This window comes from Patella vulgata, chromosome 3, assembly GCF_932274485.2.
Source record: "Patella vulgata chromosome 3, xgPatVulg1.2, whole genome shotgun sequence".
In the NCBI taxonomy this organism is placed as follows: domain Eukaryota; kingdom Metazoa; phylum Mollusca; class Gastropoda; family Patellidae; genus Patella; species Patella vulgata.
The window spans coordinates 6,713,860-6,736,212 of record NC_065881.2 but is presented as its reverse complement, the minus strand read 5'-3'; the positions used below and the strand labels follow the sequence as shown (position 1 = coordinate 6,736,212).

General features: G+C 35.9%; 2 protein-coding genes across 3 annotated transcripts in view; one reads left to right on the top strand and one right to left on the bottom strand.

The window, feature by feature from the left end:
- LOC126815873 (poly [ADP-ribose] polymerase tankyrase-1) overlaps positions 1–4,589 on the bottom strand; it is a 29,562-nt gene extending 24,973 nt beyond the window's left edge. Inside the window, exon 1 of the mRNA XM_050541883.2 lies at positions 4,386–4,589. Coding sequence (XP_050397840.1) covers positions 4,386–4,575 — 190 coding nt within the window. The 5' untranslated portion in view covers positions 4,576–4,589. The remainder of the gene's footprint in view (positions 1–4,385) is intronic.
- Positions 4,590–4,826: 237 nt separating this feature from the next.
- The window catches only part of LOC126815955 (DNA replication complex GINS protein SLD5), a 36,267-nt gene continuing 18,740 nt past the window's right edge, over positions 4,827–22,353 (top strand). The window contains exons 1-5 of one of the 2 annotated variants that reach the window (XM_056099753.1): positions 4,827–4,962; positions 8,377–8,523; positions 10,378–10,431; positions 12,329–12,426; positions 16,689–16,777. In XM_056099753.1, the coding sequence (XP_055955728.1) occupies positions 4,918–4,962; positions 8,377–8,523; positions 10,378–10,431; positions 12,329–12,426; positions 16,689–16,777 (433 nt within the window). In that variant the 5' untranslated portion in view covers positions 4,827–4,917. Of the gene's footprint in view, positions 5,002–8,376; positions 8,524–10,377; positions 10,432–12,328; positions 12,427–16,688; positions 16,778–22,353 lie in introns of both variants that reach the window. The other variant, XM_050542080.2, reaches the window with a different exon arrangement.

The following is a 22,353-nucleotide window of genomic DNA, read 5'->3' as shown; positions in this document are numbered from 1 at the left end:
AAAGACCAGCATGAGAATAATTCTCGCATAGCAACACAAGAAAAGTATGTATTTGAGACTTATTTAATGGACATACCAACAGGGGGTAACTGAGTTAGCATTCTCTGAATGTTGACTACATATACAGTTAATACTATTCTGAGTTGAGCCTCAACTGGAGGGCTACTACTACAATTATCAGGGTTAATGTCTGCTGAGATGTGGACAAAATGATCAGACCTTTATATAATTTTGAGTAACATTTAGACCATTGTCACTATTTGTCTATCAGTGCTACTGATCAAAGTCAGGAGATTTCTAGAAACCAAAGATGGCTTAAGGAATTTGTAATTCACAGTCTTATAATATGTACCCAACACTTAACCCATTATTAAATAAATATACTCCTATAGGAATGAAATCAAAACTATTGACGTAATTGACAGATGAACTAACAATAGACTAGTAAAACTAGGTAATGTTAGGAGGGTATTGTTTATCATGGTGGGGCCTCCATGACACTTCACACCTACCTAATCTATTGTCTATGATTTTAAGCACACCTTCCCTGTTGGTTCAAAGAACAATAGCTAGGTGGAGAATCACAGCATCTTCTCCACCCTTAAGTACATTTATTTTTATAGTTTTAGTAATTAAATAGACTTTCTTTTCCAGGCATTTATTTCCTTAGATTTGATTATCCCATCTGTGTGGCAGTACAATTTACTACCGTAATAGTAATAATTTAAGCTTATGTATTAGTTAAAACACATGTAAGCCTTGTCATAAATTTTTTTTATTTTAAATCAAAGGTTTATAAAAGAAATGACATTATGGTTTATTCTTTTAAATTAAACTTAACTATCAATTTCATTAAACATACATTATGCAAGAGCTAAATCTGCCTATTGCAGGTCTTTCTTTGGGCATGAAATATTATCTAAATTATTAATTAGACATTAATAATTAACTTATCCAGATCATAATCATTTCTTCCGGCTCCGTGCCATATTTACTTTTGCGATGTATAATGTACTGTAAAATTGGATAATCGAGACTTTGGTTGTTATCATACCAATGTCAGAAATGATGAATGAGACTAGCCTAAAATTCAATGGCTAATATCTTTGTTCAGGGTCAAGCAATTTGGCTGAAATTTTCAGCATATTTTGTTTTCATTATCTATTTTTTTTAGCTATTACAGCGAGAACTGTCAGCTCTTTATCTAATCTTATCTAATGCCCCTTTAAGCATTCTTTTGGTGAAATACACATATGATTTTAGATTTAGCAATTAAAATTGTGATTTAAATGCAGCTAATGAATGTTGAGATTTTGGCCATTTTTGTTCTAAATAGCTTTTCTCATGTACATGTAGCCTAACTTGAAGCATGTGTAGATTTCATTTTATCTGTATAATTGAATCTTATCTACATGTGGACAAGAAGTTGACCATTTGGCTGATCAGGTAATGTTGAACACATGCAGTTGGAAGATATTACTACCAGGGTATCACTGACCCATGACCTAGCCAACAATTAGTTGATATGGATCATTAACTAATGCTGGAGGTCAGTTTGATTGGCAGGTGTCATCCACTCTGGCCAATCAAATGGTCTGATTGTTGAACCAGTACTAGTTTGAGCTGTATTTGTAAATGAATGTAAATCCTGATTGGCTGTTTTATTGACATTGGAACAATATTTATTTCTTGACATGCTTGACAGACAGACAAGTATATTGGGGTCATTTACACCCAGTGGTTACAATACCCACTGACATTCATCAATACTCTAACCCTATTTTAACCATTCAATTACTTCTCACGACAAACAGCCAAATACATGTACTATACAACAAAATATCAAATAGGATCAATCCCCCAAGTCAAAAAGACAAAAATATTCAGATTAAACATACATTATGCAAGATCTAAATCTACCTATTGCAGGTCTTTCTTTAGGTCTGAAATGTTATGTAAACTATTAATTATACATTAATTGACTTATCCAGCCAATAATCAACTCTCGATGTCATCTTATGTGTCTGATTTTCTTTGGATTTAAATCTGATTTGCTGCTCAATGCTCATTGATGATTACATCCAAAAATGGATATCAAGACTATGTTTTTTATCGTACCGACTTTAGTAATGATGATCGAGGCTTGGCCTAAAATTCAAACGCTAGTATCTCGGTTCAGAGTGAAGGAGTTTGACTGAAATTTTCAGCATATTCCCTTTACATTATTTAGTTTTTTTAAATATTATAGTGAGAACTGCCAGCTCTTTATCTAATCTTCCATAATGTATCTTTAATATTTACTAGAAAGATGTTATGATATAAAGAGAGAGCGAGGAGAAATGGGGTTTAACGTCCACTCAACACAAAGTAGGTCATTTTGGGACTAACATATAGTTCAATTTTATTTCAATAATTCACTTGCGCATAGGGGTCTTTAGCAGTAGGAGGAAACCGGAGGACCCAGAGAAAACCCACGAGGTTGAACAGACGACCCCCTACTCCTTGTCACATACAACCAGGGATTTACTAGAAAGGTATTATGATATAAATAATGAGAGTAGGACACAACCTGTATTATAATAATTCCTCGACTTTGTTAGGTCAGTCTAACCAAAATAAATCCCAATTCTCTAACAACAGTCTCATGATTAATAATAAGCTTATTACTACACGATCTTATCCATTATAAATTTTGCAATAAAAATTCTTACACTCAGAAAAAAATCCTTAGTTAAGATTTTTAAGTAATTTCTTAAATAAATTCTGCTTGTGCTTTGTATGTATTTTGATATTTTAAATGACGGGGCCACAAGCAGATGGATGGTGGATATTCAGCATATTTGCTACTTGAATTCAAATAAAGCAATTAGGTTTACATTCTCATCAACATCATTTCTATGGTAATGAGAGAGAGAGAGAGAAATGGGGTTTAACGTCCACTCGACACAAACTAGGTCATTTCGGGACTAACATATGGTTTTAATTTTATTTCAATAATTCGCTTGCGCGTAGGGGTCTTTAGCAGTGGGAGGAAACCGGAGGACCCGGAGAAAACCCACGAGGTTGGACAGGGGATCCTACTCCTTGTCACATACAACCGGGGAATCGAAACCCCGCCAGTTGACTCAATGACAGACCATATGATACAGCGCGCGCGTGCTAACCATTCGGCCATCCAACCCCCCTCTATGGTAATGTGTTGAATGTGAGAGGGAGGATTTTGGCCAATGTAACCAACAACAATTCCATCTACTTTTCTCTGAGGGTCTTTGACAAACATGCATAAAGACTTGGCATCACTTCTTTGACAGCTCCCTAGATGCAAAAACTGGGACTTTTCTTCTGTGCTTATGTTGGTCCCTCCCAATAATTGAAACAATAAAGTTATAATGATGGGTTGCAATATTGGGAGGAATTACTGCTATGTACGGTACATGTTGCGGAATTATGCCATTAAAACATAGCCATGTAAGCAGGATTCAAAATTTGTATTATTTCTATGAACAGACTTGTTATTATGCAATTAAACATATGATAGTCTACATGTATAGTGTAGCCTATTTACCAGTCAAGTTGGAAGTTGATGTTTGAGAGACTTTCAAATGTGTAATTTATACTAAGGATAACGAAACACAAAACAGATTGCAGCCAATTAAATTTGACCAGCTATACAACTTTACTTCACACAATATGTTTTCCTTTTGAATTTTCCTTATGGAGGTTTTTTACTGTAGACATTAAATGAAATCGGGTTAACATACTACTTTTCTGCATGTAGACATTAGGCTTAAGTTAGGCTAACAGTAAACATATCATAATATCACTATTTCTATTACCTATGTTACATTTCTTATGGTTAACTGAATTAAACAAAAATAAATGTTTTCTTCAAGTATGTCTTATGCACGATATTTATTACGGTATGAGTATACCGGTACAGAAATATTGGTGAATAAGCTTCTTGATTCTTAACCATATTTAAATGTAAACTAGCATCATGATTTATTTGTTGTTGTTAGGTCAACAGGTGGGATATTTGACAGTATTTGATGGGCAGTGAATATACAATTTGAGACCACGATAAACATTACGTCTTGTACTATTGTAGGTCTAATTCAAATCCATGTGGTGGATACATTTGAAATGCAAGTTGGACAAACGTTTTCTCTATTCAGTATTCAAATTTGAGGAAAGGACGTGTTGTTGTTGTTTCTCGATGTAACAAAACAAAAATATACCAGGCCTATTCTAGAAAGTTTTTAAAGAGGAATACTCGAAATGGCCAAAGTATTGGAGATGCAGTCATGGTCAGTGGTCAGTCAGGACTCGCACAGTAGGCAGAGAATTACAAAAAAATAAGCTAAAATTTAGTAAAAAATTCTCACCAGCAGCGAAATGAAGAGGGGTAGATTTTCGTCCAGCTGTGTCTTTGGCGTTCACATTTTGTGTAGTGACATACTTTTTAACTTTTCCTAGGTCACCGTTTCTACAAGCTTCAAATAATTCTCTACCAGATTCATTTTGGGACGATAAATTTGCATCATTAGTTAATGCAGCCCTTCGACTAGCAGCCATTTTCACTACACATATTCTCGTACCACCACGCGAGACTGCGAGATTGTTGATTTTGAAATTTTGTGCAGAATACCAAAATAAAGTGGTCTTTCTTTTCTGGCAAAATAAAAATTGTTAATAAACGTGTTGGTAAGAGAAATATAAATATATCAATCCCGACAAAAACTGACATACGCTATTAAAACATGGTTAATTAAATATGTTAACGACCAATCAACTCACAATAAAAGCATGACACCGGTCAAGGCGGGAAAACAAAACCACGTGTTTTGGCAGTGGTTAATCAAACGGAAACTAGTTTGTGTAACTTGCATCTGACGCTAATGCGATTTAGAGTCTAAGATGTCTTCTGATACTGATGAAATGGGGGGTGACACTGAAGAAGAAGTGATGACGGCGGCAGAAGTTCTAGAAAAACTAGAAGAGGTTTATTTTGAACCGATTTATTATTAGTCGCCAAATCTAAATTTAGATGTGTCAACCGTCCTACTTTCGATTTCCAGCTCTGAAGAGAGAAAGAGCACCAACAAATCATAACTCTTGCTGGTTCCATCGACGGTAGTGGAAAATAACAAGGATTATGTTGACTAAGTGTTGTAATCATCCAATTATGATATTATCATGTACAAAATATTTGCTGAAAAATACTAATAAAGCTAACCTCCAAAATACATAATCAAAAAACTATATCATAACTAGTTTACTACATAAATAAGTACAATCATACATGTAACATACCGGGTATATATATAAAGATTGGAAATGGAGACACTGTAGCCTGTTCTTATATCGAAATTTCAACTGTCAAGGGTTTTTTTGGGTTTTTTTTGCATGCACACTAATATTTTCTTGGAACTTGTTTTTTTTGTTCCATCCGAACAACTGTCAGACCTTCTGACATCACTGACAAGTTAAAACCACACTGTAAAATCCCAGCTTAATAAGGATGGACAGGAACTATATGTATTGAGTTATTGTGAATTTAATCAGAGAAAACAAAACCACATAAAAGATCCCTCGACAGTTGGAATTCGATATAAGTGTCCAAAAATCTTCAATTCCTTTCAGTACGGTATTTACAAAGATACGAGGAATTGAAATTTCAACAGTCGATGCTGTTCACTATGTACATGTAATAAGCCCACTGCCATTTTGTTTTCTGCGAAAATTTATTGATAGGCCTGTTTTAAATCTGATGGAATCCAAGAAGGGACATTATCTTGATTTTGTTATCCTAATTATTGATTAAATAATCAAAGTTGAGTACGGATTAAAAGGGGAGAGAGGAATATGGGTTAACATTGACTTGACACAAAGTAGGTCATTTCGGTACAAACACAAAATTCAATTTTTCAAAATATAAAATAAACCATAAAACGCTACTCACAATAATAAATTTACTAATAAATCTGGAAGTGAATAAGAAAATCATCCAGGCATTTTATGACCCCAGCTTGTGATAGTGTTCAGTCAATGTTATGTGGGTATATGAATACAGAGCCCTCACATAGGGGAGGGCTGAGGGAGGGAGGTGACACTTCTTGGGGGGCAGCAAATTATCAAAATGCATATTTGAATAATTAAGGACTAGCCTCCTTGGAGGCTGCGATAACAACTCACTGAGAGGGTAGAATTATGATTTTTCCAAAATATAGGATTTTGCGATCAAGGTGAGATAAACATAAAAATTTTACATATATAAGTTGATTTAATGAATAGTTATTTAGATAAAGTGTTAAAAGTATAAAAGATAGGTTGCCAGGCAATGAAACATACGCTAACAACAGCAAAGTCGTTCAAAATTGATAGGCTTCTTAGCCTTTAGAACACCCACAAGATTTTTCACCAAGGGTCATAACTCTAGCAGTAATTATCGGAAATCTTTTAAAACCAATATTATCCTTCGTCTCATGACCTTAAACACTATTTATAAATTTAAAGTCAATTAGATATTAACTTTAGCCTCCAGAACGTCCACAAGATTTTTTAGAGTGATCAAGGGCCATAACTCTGGCAGTAATTATTGGGAATCGTTTAAATTCAATAGGCAGAGGCTTCTTCGTCTCATGACCTTTAACTTCTAGAGCAATTGTGGATGCAAGACCAACGACAATATACAACCACATTTTAATGTGGGTGTATAAAAATTGTATTTTAAACTTTCTGTAATCATAAAACATCAACTGTGCACAGGCAATGAACAAATCAGTTACAGTATGCAAAAAGAGGGGGGGGGGCATCGCAGAAACTTTTGTCCTATAGGCTTGTGAGGGCCCTGTATGAACATAGGAGATGACTGCAACCATTAATACCACCAATGCTACTGGTGGGACGTTCTTATCCACATAACACTGACTGAACACTACTGCATGGGTGCAGTTATATAAAAAAAAGTCATATAATTTGATAATGATAAAAACATAAAACGTCATGAAATATGGTAAAAACATTAAAAAATTATCATAAAATTTGATAAAAGTATCATATAAAGCATAAAATTACAATGAAATTTTTGATAAAAATATAAATTTTTGATAAAAATCGCTGTACGGTCCCTGCATTCACCCCGCCCACCCCAATTTAAAAGAAAAGCATGGCTAATTCCTTTGTTATAGGAAAGTAAAGAACTGCTTACAAATATATTCATGCATGACAATCTTCCCTACCTGAAATCATTATTGACAAACATCTCCAAGATATTCTACACAATCGGCAATCACACTGTTTTCAACACCTCAGGCTGACCTTAAAAATATCTTTGTTTCACCAAAAAGTCAGAGAAATCAATACAGAAAACTTATTAGCTGTATACTACAGATTCATTAATTTTGTTTAATGAATTTTGGGTCCGACGTAAAAAGTAACGAACTTAAAGTTTTTATTAAACTTAAGAGCTAATTTGACAGCTTGATAATTTTCCGGGTGGAAACATTCGTCTTCTTTATTGGCAAACAAATCAATGACATCGGGATTTTTCGTGATGCACGACTCGCACACGATTTGCCACGAACTTGAAGTGTGAAACTCCTTCAACACGTTTTTAACGATCGTGCGGGTTGTGCCTTCTTTTTTCTCGAAAAACGGATTTTAAAAATATCATCGTCATGTTTAAAACGACGCCCCACAGACATAGAGGCAGAATCATTTCGTGCAAATGGATGTGCTTTCGTCTGCAACCATTTTGTTGAGAAGCGACACCTATGACGCTTTCATCTTGATCAACCAGTTTCAATAATGAACCAAACCATAGCCATAGTAAAGGGAAATAACTCTTGTGATATATTTCAGGTTGACACACAAAATAAAATAAAAAGATCGTGGAAAAGTGCAATAAAATAATTTAAGTCGGGGGTGGTTTTAGTTAGTCGTCGCGTTGGGCGAAACAAAGATATTTTTAAGGTCAGCCTCATCTTGTATGTATATCTGGGGGGTTGAATGGCCGAATGGTTAGCACGCGCGCGCTGTATCATACGGTCTGTCATTGAGTCAACTGGCGGGGTTTCGATTCCCCGGTTGTACTTGACAAGGAGTAGGGTCGCCTGTCCAACCTCGTGGGTTTTCTCTGGGTCATCCGGTTTCCTCCCACTGCTAAAGACCCCTACGCGCAAGCGAATTATGTAAATAAAATTGAACCATGTGTTAGTCCCAAAATGACCTAGTTTGTGTCGAGTGGACGTTGAACCCCATTTCTCTCTCTCTTGTATGTATATCTCAAAACACAGGCCTGAAATAAAACAGTAATTAATGAAATATTTTATTTGATTTTTTCTCTAATTATTTCTATTTTGTTTAAAAAAACAGGCATGGTTGAATGAAAAGTTTTCACCAGATCTCTTAGAAACTAAAACAGATTTAGTAGAATGTATGTTAGAACAAATAACAGCCATGGAAGAGAATATACAGAGAGCTAAGAAAGGTGATTTTAAAATCAGTATCCACAGGATGGAGGTAAGTACGAATTTCTAAACGGGGGGGGGGGGGGGGAGTTGAAGACAAAATTTATGAAAGGATCATAATAAAGCAGTAACTTAAAAAGGTTTTAAAAGGTATCTCTTATCTTTACTTCTTAAGAAAAGGATACAAGTACGAATTTCCTGTCTTGTAGAGGAGGGGGTGGGTAAGTGGGTGGATGGCCGAATGGTTAACATGTGTACCTTTAATCATAAGGTCTGTCATTAAGTCAAGCAACATGGTTTCGATTCCCAGCTTGTATGTGACAAGAAGTAGGGATTTTCCCCCCAAATCCTTCAGTTTCCTCCCACTGCTAAAGACTCGTATGTGCAAATAAATTGTTGAAATAAAATGAAAGCATATGTTAGTCCTGAATAAAATGAAAGCATATGTTAGTCCTGAAAAGACAGAGATTGTGTTGTGCGGACGTCAAATCACATCTCACTCTCTGTTTGAAGAAAAGCCAGACTGTCCACTCTGGTTGTGCCACACGTGGAGTGAACATCTGTCTTGGGGATCCAGTCATGGTAAGCTTATGGTGGACAGATACTGTAATCATTCTGCTTTAAACCTGGGTGGCCGAATGGTTAGCGCGCGTTGTATCATTAGGTCTGTCATTGAGTCAACTGGCATGGTTTTGATTCCCCGGTTGTACATGACCAGGAGTAGGGTTGCATGTCCAACTTCGTGGGTTTTCTCCAGTTTCCTAACACTGCTAAAGACCCCTATGTGCTAAGAGGTGCTAATTATTGAAATAAAATTGAACCATATGACATGTTAGTCCTGAAATGACATGGATTGTGTCAGTAGAGGTTAAACCCCATTTCTCTCTCTCTGTGTGTGTGTGTCTCTCTCTCTCTAGAGCATAGGTTCCCAACCTTTTTTGGGTGGCGACCCCATTCCAGACCCAGGATCCGATCGCAACCCCTCGAAGAACAGTCATATTTTACTATGAAACATCATTATCATTCACTTTTATTATTGTGTACTTATTAAAAGTCTGATAACATATTATTGATTTTTTTAATCAGTGTGATGGTTGCGCCTGTTTTTCAGCGACCAGGTTTTCAATGCGTGGCTCAACGCCACTCAGCGCGAAAATCATGTCCCTTTCTATTTCAAGCTGGTTCCTAAATTTTGTTTTTATCACAACCATTGTAGAAAATGACTGTTCGCATAGGTATGGGGACGGGTACGGCATGAGGAGCCGTGTTGCATTCTTGGATAGACGTGGATAGGATTCAAGCATTTTGCACCAGTAACTGGACAAAGACAAGGACTTGTACAGTGATTTAGCTCTGGAATGCTGCTGCAGTCTCACAAGCTCCTCTTGAACGATATCACCGTCGGTGATGGCGTCTAATTGTACACTGTATGTGTCTAGCACCACAGTGAATGACTGGATGTCGAGCTCTGGGAAGTAGTGTTCGAACTGATCGATCAGTGACTGAAGATGTTCAGTGATTTCAGCGAGATCAAGCCTTCTATTGAAGATGTATAGATAGATTACATGAAAAGATAGCATTTTTTTTTAAAAGTTCTCGGACTAGTCTGCGACCCCACGAAAAGTGGTCGCGACTCAGAGGTTGGGATACGCCGCTCTAGAGTCCAGTTGATGCTGAGGTATTGATACGAAAGTCTAGAAATATGACATCTGTTGCAGATACTGTCGTCAGATGTGGTTACACACAATGTCATTTGTCTTTTTTCTACATGTTTTATTGATATTCTAAATACATGTCTGGCACAAGATCCAAAATACCAGGTATTAGTTAATTAGTCAGGTAAATCATTAATTCCACACCTGTTCGTAGGACTGCTTTATTTCATGTTTTTCTGTATATTTTACAGATAGATAGAATAAGATATGTTCTCAGTAGTTATTTACGAATACGTTTAAAAAAGGTGAGTATATTGGTAATTGCACAGTTTTTATATAATGGTAACTGTCGGTATGAGACTAATAAAATTACAACTAGACCTACTTAAGGTACATTAGGGGAGATTAGATAAAGAGCTGGCAGTTCTCACTATAATAGTTAAAAACTAGATAATGTAAAGGGAAATTTTAGTCAAATTGATCCACTCTGAACCAAGATTTTAGTGATCGAATTTTTGGCCTGGCCTCGATCATAGTTACTAAAGTAGGTACGATAAAAAACATAGTCCTGATTATCCATTTCATGATTTTATCATCAATGGAATTCGAATAGCAAATCTGAACCTAATCCAATAAAAATAGCAGACTAGCAATGACATCGAGACTTGATTATGGTCTGGATAAATTAATTAATGACTAATTAATAAATTATATAACATTTCAGACCTAAAGAAAGACCTGCATTAGGCAGATTTAGCTCTTGCATAATGTATGTGTAGTTAACATCAAATACCAGGAAATTCATATAGATAAATATTTTTGTCAGGCAGTATTTATAAGCATTTATGCTTGGTTTCATATCCTAGTAATATAATTGTAAACATTGCAAATAAATATTATTTAAACCAACTAGTAAAAATCGACAAAAAGACTATTCAAATAGAAAAAATATTTTTGTTGTGCTCAAGTAGTAAAAATTGACAATGTATAAATTTGTTGTTCATGAACTATGTGGTCTAAGGGGAGATAATATAGGTATATGGAAGAGTTACCTCCCCTCCATATTTGTCCACTATCTGAAAATGAATTAAACATAACTCTGTGACCCAGGTATCATTTAATCTTGTGTATCTAGCACTAATTTTTTTCACGTTTGTTTAATATCGAATCTTTGTTTAAAACTTCGTAAAAATCGTTTAAAATCACCCCAAATATTCTAATTTGTACTAGAGTCCGGTTTAAAGCTGACTGATTAATTTTGATGAGTGTCCAATTTACAAGTATATAATTGTTTGACCACTGTTAAAAAATTAATCATTATGCATCAATAATCAATTGGGTTGTTTATTTTTTAACAATGACTGAGAAATTCAATGCTTGTAAATTGGACACTCATTATCAAAATTGAATGGTCAACTTTAAACTGGACACAAGTACAAATTGGATGATTTGGGGGGATTTTAAATGATTTTTACGAATTCGATTCCCACTCCAAAAGTTTGGTTCCGTCCTTGAATTATTTTGCATTTTTAACTCATTGTCATAACCTTTGCAGCTCTGCCTTCCATCTGTCTGTCCAATTATTTTGGCATTTTAATTTCTTCTGAACTGCTTATGGATGCTTACCCACAGTGGGATGAAAGTCATAAACACTTAACCTCAAAATATAATGTTAGATATAAAAGAATATAAATTAGTCAAGTTATTTCTTTAAAAAATTCAACTGGCGGGGTTTCTATTCCCCGGTTGTACGTGACAAGAAGTAGAGTCGCCTGTCCAACCTCGTGGGTTTTCTCCGGGTCCTCCGGTTTCCTCTCATTGCTAAAGACCCCTACGCCCAAGCGAATTATTGAAATAAAATTGAACCATGTGTTAGTCCCGAAATGACCTGGTTTGTGTCGAGTGGACGTTAAACCCCATTTCTCTCTCTCTTTAAAAAATACATTCACTGCAAGTGGAAATGAATAATAGCACCATTTAAATCTGGATAAAACCTGAAAATAGTGCAACAATTTTATGTAACCAATTGGTTACACAATGGTCATCTGGCATAGAAAACGGCTACACAGAACATCAACCATCAACCGGCAACCATTTTTCTGGTTATGTCAAAATTTGAAATTTCATGGCCTGCTAGCCTCTCTCTCTCTCTCTCTCTCTCTCTCTCTGAAATTCTGATATGTGTGAATAATTATTTTACAGATTGAGGATTTTACAGCTTATATATTACATCAAGAATCTCAAAGAAAAGAAGAAGATTCTCCGTTATTATCACCAGAAGAATATAAATTTGCTAAAGAGTAAGTTTTCTTTTATATACTTAAACTTCTATGAGTGGTATTTAGTAATTGAACAGTGACACACTAAGGCTGACCTTAAAAATATCTTTGTTTCGCCTAACGCGACCGACTAACTAAAACCACCCCCGACTTAAATTATTTTATTGCACTTTTCCACGATCTTTTTATTTTATTTTGTGTCTCAACCTGAAATATATCATGAGAGTTATTTCCCTTTACAATGGCTATGGTTTGATTCATTATTGAAACTGGTTGATCAAGATGAACGCGTCATAGGTGTCGCTTCTCAACAAAATGGTTGCAGACGAATACACGTCCATTCCCACGAAATGATTCTGCCTCTATGTCTGTGGTGCGTAGTTTTAAACATGACGACGATATTTTCAATATCCGTTTTCGAGAAAAATGAAGGCACAACCCGCACTATCGTTAAAAACGTGTTGAAGGAGTTTCACACTTCAAGTTCGTGGCAAATCGTGTGCGAGTCGGGCATCACGAAAAATCCCGATATCATTGATTTGTTTGCCAATAAAGAAGACGAATGTTTCCACCCGGAAAATTATTAAGCTGTCAAATTAGCACTTAAGTTTAATAAAAACATTCAGTTTCTTTCCCTTTAAATCAGACCCCAAATTCATTAAACAAAATTAATGAATCTGTAGTATACAGCTAATAAGTTTTCTGTATTGATTTCTCTGACTAAAAAAAAATCTGAAAAAAAAACCGACCTACCGACCCTTCTCCTCGATTGTGGGTCGGGTTTGGTGAAACAAAGATATTTTTAAGGTCAGCCTAACCACTATATATGGAATAACAATTACTGGTTTATTGAAAAATGAAATGAAATGAAATGGGGGTTTAACGTCCATAACTGGACTAATGAAGACGGCCATACAGTGTGCTATCAGGGAAATTTTACCCGGGCAGCGGCGCTACGGCCTATTCTTATATTGAACTCTAACTGCCAAGGGATCTTTTGTGTGCATGCCAGTGTGTATACGGGACCTCGGTTGCCGACCGAGTAGACAGCTGTCCTTGTCAGGCCCTCCATCCTGCAACACTGACAAGGGGGAACCACCCTGGAAAATCTGGATGAACTTTCTCGGCCAATGCGGGGATTGAACACCCGACCTCCAGGCTAGCGAGCCAGCGTCTTAACCACCTAGCCACTGTGATCCCCTTCTGGTTTATTAACATGCAACGTTTCCACGATGACGCTCTTGTCTGTTACGGCAAGTTTTTGGCATGAGGTGCACGGAACTGTGGATAACCCACTAGAAACGTCAACGCTGATTGGTTAATCAAAGGATTAAAAGCCGAGTGTATGACCTCTGACGCAACCTTCCACTAAAAATGGTCAGATATTCATGTAGTAGAGGTCATCGAAAGTATAAAAAAAAACGAAGAGAGAAAGATAGATCTGGGCCTGTTTCACAAAATTTTAACTAAGATAAAATCCAAATATTAGTAATTTGATTGGATATTATGAGATTGATTTTAGCGCTTAGCCAATCAAAATTGAAGTATCTACTAAAATTTGGATTTTATCTTTAGTTAAGATTTCGAGAAACAGGGCCCTGTATTTTAATCAATTTGATTATGCTTGGTAAATTAAATACACCATGATTATATTACACAATATGAATGGTACTTGAATATCCCTGTACCCGTTAACCCCTCATCCCTTATCTCTCTACCTCCTGAAAACACATTAATGTCGCCTGTCCAACCTCTTGGGTTTTCTCTGGGTTCTCCGGTTTCCTCCCACTGCTAAAGACCCCTACACGCAAGCGAATTATTGAAATAAAATTAAACCATATGTAAGTCCCGAAATGACCTAGTTTGTGTGAGTGCATGTTAAACCCCATTTCTCTCTCTCTCTCTCTCACACATTAATGTGTATATCAAAACATCCTTGGCAGATGGAATTCAAAATATGGTAGGATGAAATGCCGCTGTCAATGCAAATATCTTTTCTGGGCCGGCGTTCATTACCCCAGTTGGTGCAGACAAATAAGACGTTAAACAACAGTTTGTTTCATTTCATTTTGATGCCACATTTGGTGTATGCTCCAGAGGCTGGCTGTCACAGTTCAAAGGCTAAAGTTATTATCGGTTTGTCCATATGTCTGTCCACAATTGCTTGTTGATGGTCTAGAGGTTGAAGTTAATATCTGATTGACTTTAAATTTATACACAGCCTTTAAGGTCATTAGATGAAGAATCCTATTGATTTTTAAAGATTTCTAATAATTACTGCCAGAATAATGGCCCTTCAACACTTTTTAAAATGTTATGGACACTGTGGAGGCTAAAATTACCATTTGATTGACTATACATTTATACACAGCAAACTATGATAGTTATGGTCTTGATTACTTTGAAAAATCACATGGTGCTCTTGGTGTGTATGGTTATGAGATGATTTCCAATAATTGCTGCCAGAGTTATGGCCCTTGATTTCTTTGAAAACTGTTATGGTTGTGTTGAGGCTAAAGTTATATAAAGTGTTTAAGGTCATGAGACGAAGAATCCTATAGATTTTTAAACGATTTCGTTTTGTTACTGCCAAAGTAATTCCTGTTTATAAGTTTGTACATTTTTGTGGATGCTCAAGTTTATAAATAAGATTTTGAGTGCCTTTATTTTTACGCACTGTGTTCATGTTCATAAAATGAAGAAGGCTAGAATTATTTTTAAAGTTATCACCCTTGATCACTTTTTAAAATCTTGTGGACCCTCTATTTGTTAAAGTTGTTTTCTTGTTGATTTGAAATTAATAAACAGTGTCTATTTTAAGAAACTTTTAAAATCATCTAAAATTGCTAAAGCCAAATCATGTCCAATTACTGATAAACACGTTCAATTTGGAAACAGTATTAGAAAATTTATTACATATAGAGATACAAACTATAATGATGCTAGAAACCTTGACGAAATTATCAACTATTTATGTACATCATAGAGAAAAGTGTACTTATATTACATAAGTAAATAATTATGTAAATTATGAGTACGAAAAAACGCATTATTATTTTTAATTTCCAGCGATTTCCGATAACTCAAACGGATAAATTTATTATATTACCAGTATGGTTTGTATAATAAATGTTAGCATCTTCAAGGACCAGAAACAAACAAAATTTATTTATTTTTAATCATTACTACTTAATGGGTTGTTATGCTTGATTTTAGTGTTTTGCAATGTTTTCATTACCTATAAAACAATAAATATTCGACAATCCTTGTGGATTTCAGACGACTTAGTTACTGTTACTGTGGGCATATGTTTCGTTGCCTGACAACAAATCTTGTTATATTTGATTTGTTTTCATATCATCAAAAACTATTGTCAGTGTTGGCTGACTGCTTTGATTTGACATGATAGTATAAAAAATATAACCATATTACTATAAACTATATTTTAAACATAGGTTAGGTCTATTTGAGAAGGCCAACTTCAAAAACTGGGCTAGCGCGAATCCCAACCCTAACCCTGGCCCTAGCCCCAGTGCTTATGTGGAGACATAACCTCTCCCCCAAATTCTTAAACCTAACCTACAATCTTGCCAACAATCACATGCCCTAACCTTATTTACATCTCAGCGACCATGACAAAAATGGAGCTGGCCTTAACAAATAGATTTAGCCTTCAAACTACTCATTTTACACTTTTCCTTGAAAGAAGTACAACATTAATTTGCAGTGTGATTTTCTGGAGTACCGATATTCTCTGTACATGAATATCCCTAGTGCTTTCATTGTCTGAAGGTCATAGTTTAGTAGAATACAGGCATGGTTATAGTGTAGCCTTCAACCTGAAACATCTGCTGATGGTTTGTACAAGAGGTGAAAAACACATGTTCTAGAAAACTCCATGGCTTGAGATCAGAAATCATGTGCTTTATTGGAGTTATCTCCCTTCTCACACAGAAGAAAAAAAAAGCCAACCCAAAATGCTTCATTGGCAGAACATATTATGTTATGTAAGGAATGAAATGAAATAGACGTCCTACTGTTCTGTTCCTATTGGGCTAATGCAGATGGGAATACGCCATACAGTGTGCTATGAGGGAAAATTTGCCCGGGCAGCGGGCTGCCCTTATATAAGACTTGAGACAATCAATGAAATGACTTTAGTTTCAGTAAAGATCCCTCAGTCAATTTCAACCCAATCAAACCATTAATATTTATATGTATTTGAAGTGAGACTAAAGTGTATAAAATATGTTAGAAAATATTCAAATATTTTGAATTTTCAGGTATCAGACCAGTGTAGAAGGTCATTTTAACAGTTTAGCCCTTCGACATATGCCAGCCAACTCACAAACTCTAGATCCCAAGCTAACAGGTAACTAAATACACTTTTATAAGGCCCTAGAAAAATATACTCTGGTTCTTAGACAATCCTTAAAACAAAGCTGAATGCTTGTATGGAGAGAGAGAGAGAGAGAGAGAGAGAGTTTAATTTCCACTCAACACAAACTAGGTCATTTCTGGACTAACATGTGGTTAGCAGTGGGAGGAAACCGGAGAAAACCCACGAGGTTGGACAGACGACCCTACTCCTTGTCACGTACAACTGTGGAATCGAAACCACCCTAGTTGACTCAATGACAGGCCTTTATGATACAATGCGCACCTGCTTACCACTCGGCCATCTCTAATAGGAATATCAGTCAAACAAAGTCCATAAATGGTTCAACAAATAAATCTATTGGTATACGTGACAAACATGTATTTCAACACTAATATAATATAAGTCTAGTAAATCATCTGTTTTCAAGTATATTTCTATAAGATTGCTAGTCAATAAAGTTACAATAATTGAGAGAATTAAAGATATATTTTGTTTGGTTAGATTAAGTTTGGATATTTTATTTACTTAGATTAAGTTACGATAAGATAAGTGATCTATTATTCAACAAGCATTATCACTTCGAACAAGAAAACAAATTTATATAAAAAAAGTAAATAGGTTTGCCTATTTATTGACAGCTCTCCGCCAAAAAGTCTCCAGAGCAGGTTTTTCGCTTCAATATAGGGCAGGCGGTCAATTTTTTATTTACCTCAGATTAACAAGTTTGTTTTTTTGTTTTGTTTTCAAGGAATTGGACAGTTTTTAGCTTAATCCTAATTTTTAGATTCATTTTTAGATGTTTTTAAGTTTAAGTTGGGTAGGTCAATCAAATAAAATGAAATGGAGTTTAACGTCCTACTATTCTGCTCCAACCGGGCTAATCAAGACGGGCATATGCCATAAAGCATACTATGTGGTAAATACACCAAGTTCCAATTGTCATGAGTGTACACAGTAGTTCAGTTTCTTTGTCCAATCCGAACAAGGATACCTTGTCCCTTCCCAGGCCCTCTATCCTGCATCACGCAAAACCTAGTAACTCACTTTTTTTATCAAATTTGAATTGGGACCAAATTTGTAGTTACTAGGGTATGTGCTTCCTGTTGTTGTACTAGATATTCCAATCTTTTGATTTTGTAAGCAGTTACAACCATGACACAACCTAGCAACTTCCTTCATTTGCCTAGTATACCACAGAAAAACCTAGTAACTCAATAGTCAAATTAATGGATGAGCTGGGGTTTAATATTCATTCATTACGTTTTCCTTTGTTTTCTCAAAATAAGAAAAAAGTGAGTTACTAGGTTTTGCCTTTTGATGGGAGAATTGAGAACGATGTTGGAAAATCCTGATGCACCCATGATCCAACACCCCAGAGGTTAGCGAGCCAACATCTTATTCTCTGAGCCACCACGGCCCCCGTCAGTCAAATATGGCTGAAACGAGTGCACAGCTCTAAAGCTTTAAGATCTAAAGAAAAGGTGTTGTATCATAAGGTCTGTCATTGAGTCAACTGGTGTGGTTTCGATTCCCCGGTTGTATGTGACGAGGAGTAGGGACGTCTGTCCAACCTTGTGGGTTTTCTTTGGGTCCTCCGGTTTCCTCCCACTGCTAAAGACCCCTACATGCAAGCGAATTATTGAATAAAAATGAACCAAATGTTAGTCCCGAAATGACCTAATTTGCGTCGAATGGAGGTTAAACCCCATCCGCGATATTTAGCGGACTGGAATACATTTTTTTTGAAAAAATAATTAAACGTTAAAATGGCTAATCAAGACTTTGTTTTTTTATCATACCGACTTTAGTATAATAATAATAATAATAATAAAAACTTTATTTAATGAGGCAACGTATTTAGTTTGCAAAAAAACCCCTAATCTTCCATAGGTCCCTCCTAAACTACAAAGACATATATACATGTAATATCAGGATAAATTTAAAATCATTAGAAATGCAATAATGATGATTGAGGCTAGCCTAAAATTTAAAAGCTAATATCTGGGATCAGAGTGGAGCAATTTGACTGAAATTTTCAGCATATTCTATTTACGTTATCTATTTCTTAGCTATTATAGCAAGAACTGTCAACCCTTTATCTAATCTGCCATAATGCCCCTTTAACAACACAAGTTTTCAATAACTGTGAAACACAAGCTTTCAATAACTGTGAAACGCAACGGTTCAACAGAGGATTAACAACAGGTTATAAGAGTGTGAAAGTTTGGGTTGTTAACCACACCTTGGGGTTTAAAAACTTTTCTCTGTCAGACTATCTGTAGTGACTGCACAAAGTAAATTAAACAGTCAAAAATAGAGCTGGGTAATTAATATACGCCCAGCAACCTTTTGAAGGCTGGCTTTCTTTTGGTCAGAGGCATTAAAGGTACATTATGTAAGATTTAGATAAAGAGCTCACCATTCTTGTTATAATAGTTTAAAAGTAGATCATATATAAAATGAAAATATTGAAAATTTTATTCAAATGACTTCATTTTCAGCCAAGTTAACACTGTTTGTAGTTTAAACAAGATGTGTGCATTGTGGTAACCAGGGCACTGGTATATTTGAGACTTAGACTAGCTTTCCCATTTTTAAATGGTGAACCGTTCTAATCTAGTTAAAATCTTGAGTATCCGATGCCATCGAGAGTTGATTATGGTCTTGTTTTGTTAATAAATGTCTAATTAATAGTTTATATAACATTTCAGGCCTATAGAAAGACCTGAAATAGGCAGATTTAGCTCTTGCATAATATATGATTAACTAGCTATGAATAATAACTTTGGAAAAAAATCTCATGGAAAAATCATTTGTACAAATTTTGATAGTGTTCCTCCTTTAGACTGACTGAAAAAAGTCCTGCAAGTTTGAAAAAAGGGTAGTGTCGGGGGTAGTAAATCTGTGATATATACGATAGGGTTCCATTGTAGGAATTGCCGACTAAAATCTGCCAATTTGAAACAAAAATATATATAAAAAACTGCCCTGTAGTGTGTTTACCCTGCTGTCGATATTCAGAGTTGTGCAAGAAGTTTTTCATTAAGTTACTGCTCTTGTCACCAAAACCATTGGGATGCTGGATTGTCAGTCAGCCTGGAAAGTCGCGAATTGACAAAATTGCAATCGAGTGAAGTGGAATTCACAGTTCTGTCAGTTCCGACAAGAGAGATGGTGTGAGTAGAATCTTCACATAACTAAGCACAACGCATCTCTCCACGCATGGGTTGTAGCATGAAATTCCCGATTTCACTCGATTGTCACTATTTTCAGGATTGGGATAATTCAATTCCGGAACGTTCAATCGAGTATCTTCCATGTAAATGCTGTACGGTTCAGTAATTTTGAGACTTGCTAGGGTTTTTGCCTTGATGGAGTTCGATCATGAGCATTTTATGCTTGGGCTAGGCAGAGATAAGCAATTTGATTGATCAATGCTTTGGGACATGATAACTTTGATTCTAATTGAGTGAGAGTGATGAAACTTGGTGTTTTTTTCACTACATCAAAATCTGGACAAAGTTCAATCACAAGCATTTCTACCTAGCCAAAGTTTGATTGCTCCTTGCTTTACAAAGAGATAAATGTGCAATTAATTAATATGTGTCATCTATTTATTTGGAGATTTTGGGGGGTTGGATGGCTGAATGGTTAGCGTGTGCACGCTGTATCATAAAGTCTGTCATTGAGTCAACTGGCGTGGTTTCGAATCCCCGGTTGTACGTGGCAAGGAGTAGGGTCGCCTGTCCAACCTCGTGGGTTTTCTCCGGGTCCTCCGGTTTCCTCCCACTGCTAAAGACCCCTACGCGCAAGCGAATTATTGAAATAAAATTAAACCATATGTTAGTCCCGAAATGACCTAGTTTGTGTCGAGTGGACGTTAAAATCCATTTCTCTCTCTCACTCTATTTTGAGATTGAGGTAGGGGACATTAGACTCAATGTTGGCTTGCTATCTTGTCATAAGGAGGAAACCTATTGAAATCATATTACTGCTTCTGTGGTTAATACCTTGTAAACTATCAATATTTTTTATACGCCCACATTTTAATGTCGACATATATCGTTGTCACCCCTGTCTGTCTGTTCACATTTTGTTTTTGGACACAATTGTTATCAGATGTTGATGAAACTTAAAATATATATATTCCAAAGATCTTGGTTCCTTTCGATATTGACCCATGTCGGACAGTAACGTTGTGGATTATGGCCCCTGACTGTAAGCAAAATTGCTTTTTGTAGGGGACTATTAAAATGGGTTTGTCTGTCTGTCCGTGTGTCAGTCACACTTTTTGGGACACAATAACTCTCCTTCTAATTGAGCTAGAACGTTTAAACTTGGTGTAGGTGTTTATAAGGTTAATGCCTTGATGGAGTTTGAAGATGAGCATTTTCTGCTTAGGGTAATCCTATCTGACCTGCCTATCAATTTTATTTAAAGTTATTGTTTCTGATGCTTTAAAAAGATGCTGATGGCCATATTTGTTCTCTTGCAATGTTGTGTTTATCTCATTTCAAGCATGTGCACGTTTTATTGCCCATATAAAGAATTAATGACAGTTAATGTTTCATTGAATAGAATCTGTTCTACTCACGTCTAATAATTTCAACCTATAAATAGTTTTAAACTTTTGAATCGTGCTAGTGGACTGATTAGAAATATATTTATTGAAGTTTAAAGTTAAGAATATAAAAGCTTTTTGATGTTGTATTTGAATAAATTTGTACGGACTTAATGAGGAGAAATGATTATTCACATAAATGTAAAAGAATTTTGATGTCCTGATTGAATAATTTTGTATGGATTTAATGAGGAGAAATGATTGTTGATATAAATAGAATTCTATAGATGGATGAGGTCAGGATGATATCTCCTGATCGTTGTTACAGTGAGGTCGAGCTGCTCTTTGGTCTAATGTGTCCGCTTTACGTCAGAAGGTCAATCATTGAGTCAACTGGCATGGTTTCTATTCCCAGGGAGTCATGAATCTCTTGCTCGTCGTTACAGGGAGGTTAAGTTGCTGAATGGTCTAATGTGTCCGCTTTAGGTCAGAAGGTCAATCATTGAGTCAACTGGTGTGGTTTCTATTCCCAGGGAGTCCTGAATATCTTGCTCGTCACAGGGAGGTCGAGTTACTCAATGGTCTAACGTGTGCGCTTTAGGTCATAATGTCTATCATTGAGTCAACTGGTGTGGTTTATGTACCCAGCTGGGGGAGGGGGGTTGGTTGGATGGCCGAATGGCATACTGCACGCAGCGACCCATCTACGTCATACTTCCCAGAATGTGACACTGCCCTGATTACCCTCCATTTAAAACGCTCACGTGATCATTTTTGGGTGGGACTTATCGACTAGACACCATTTTGTTTAGACAACAGAGTAAAAATAACCCAAGCACGTGTGTTTTATGTAAATACGCCATGTCGCTGACACTCGCGTAAAAGCGATATATAATATATGCTATGGGTAATATTGCAATAAATTCTTTACCATTGTAAACTGTCTTTAGAGTTTCAATCTGTTTATCTTTCAAAACAAGGTTAAATACTCCTAAATTTGTTTTCG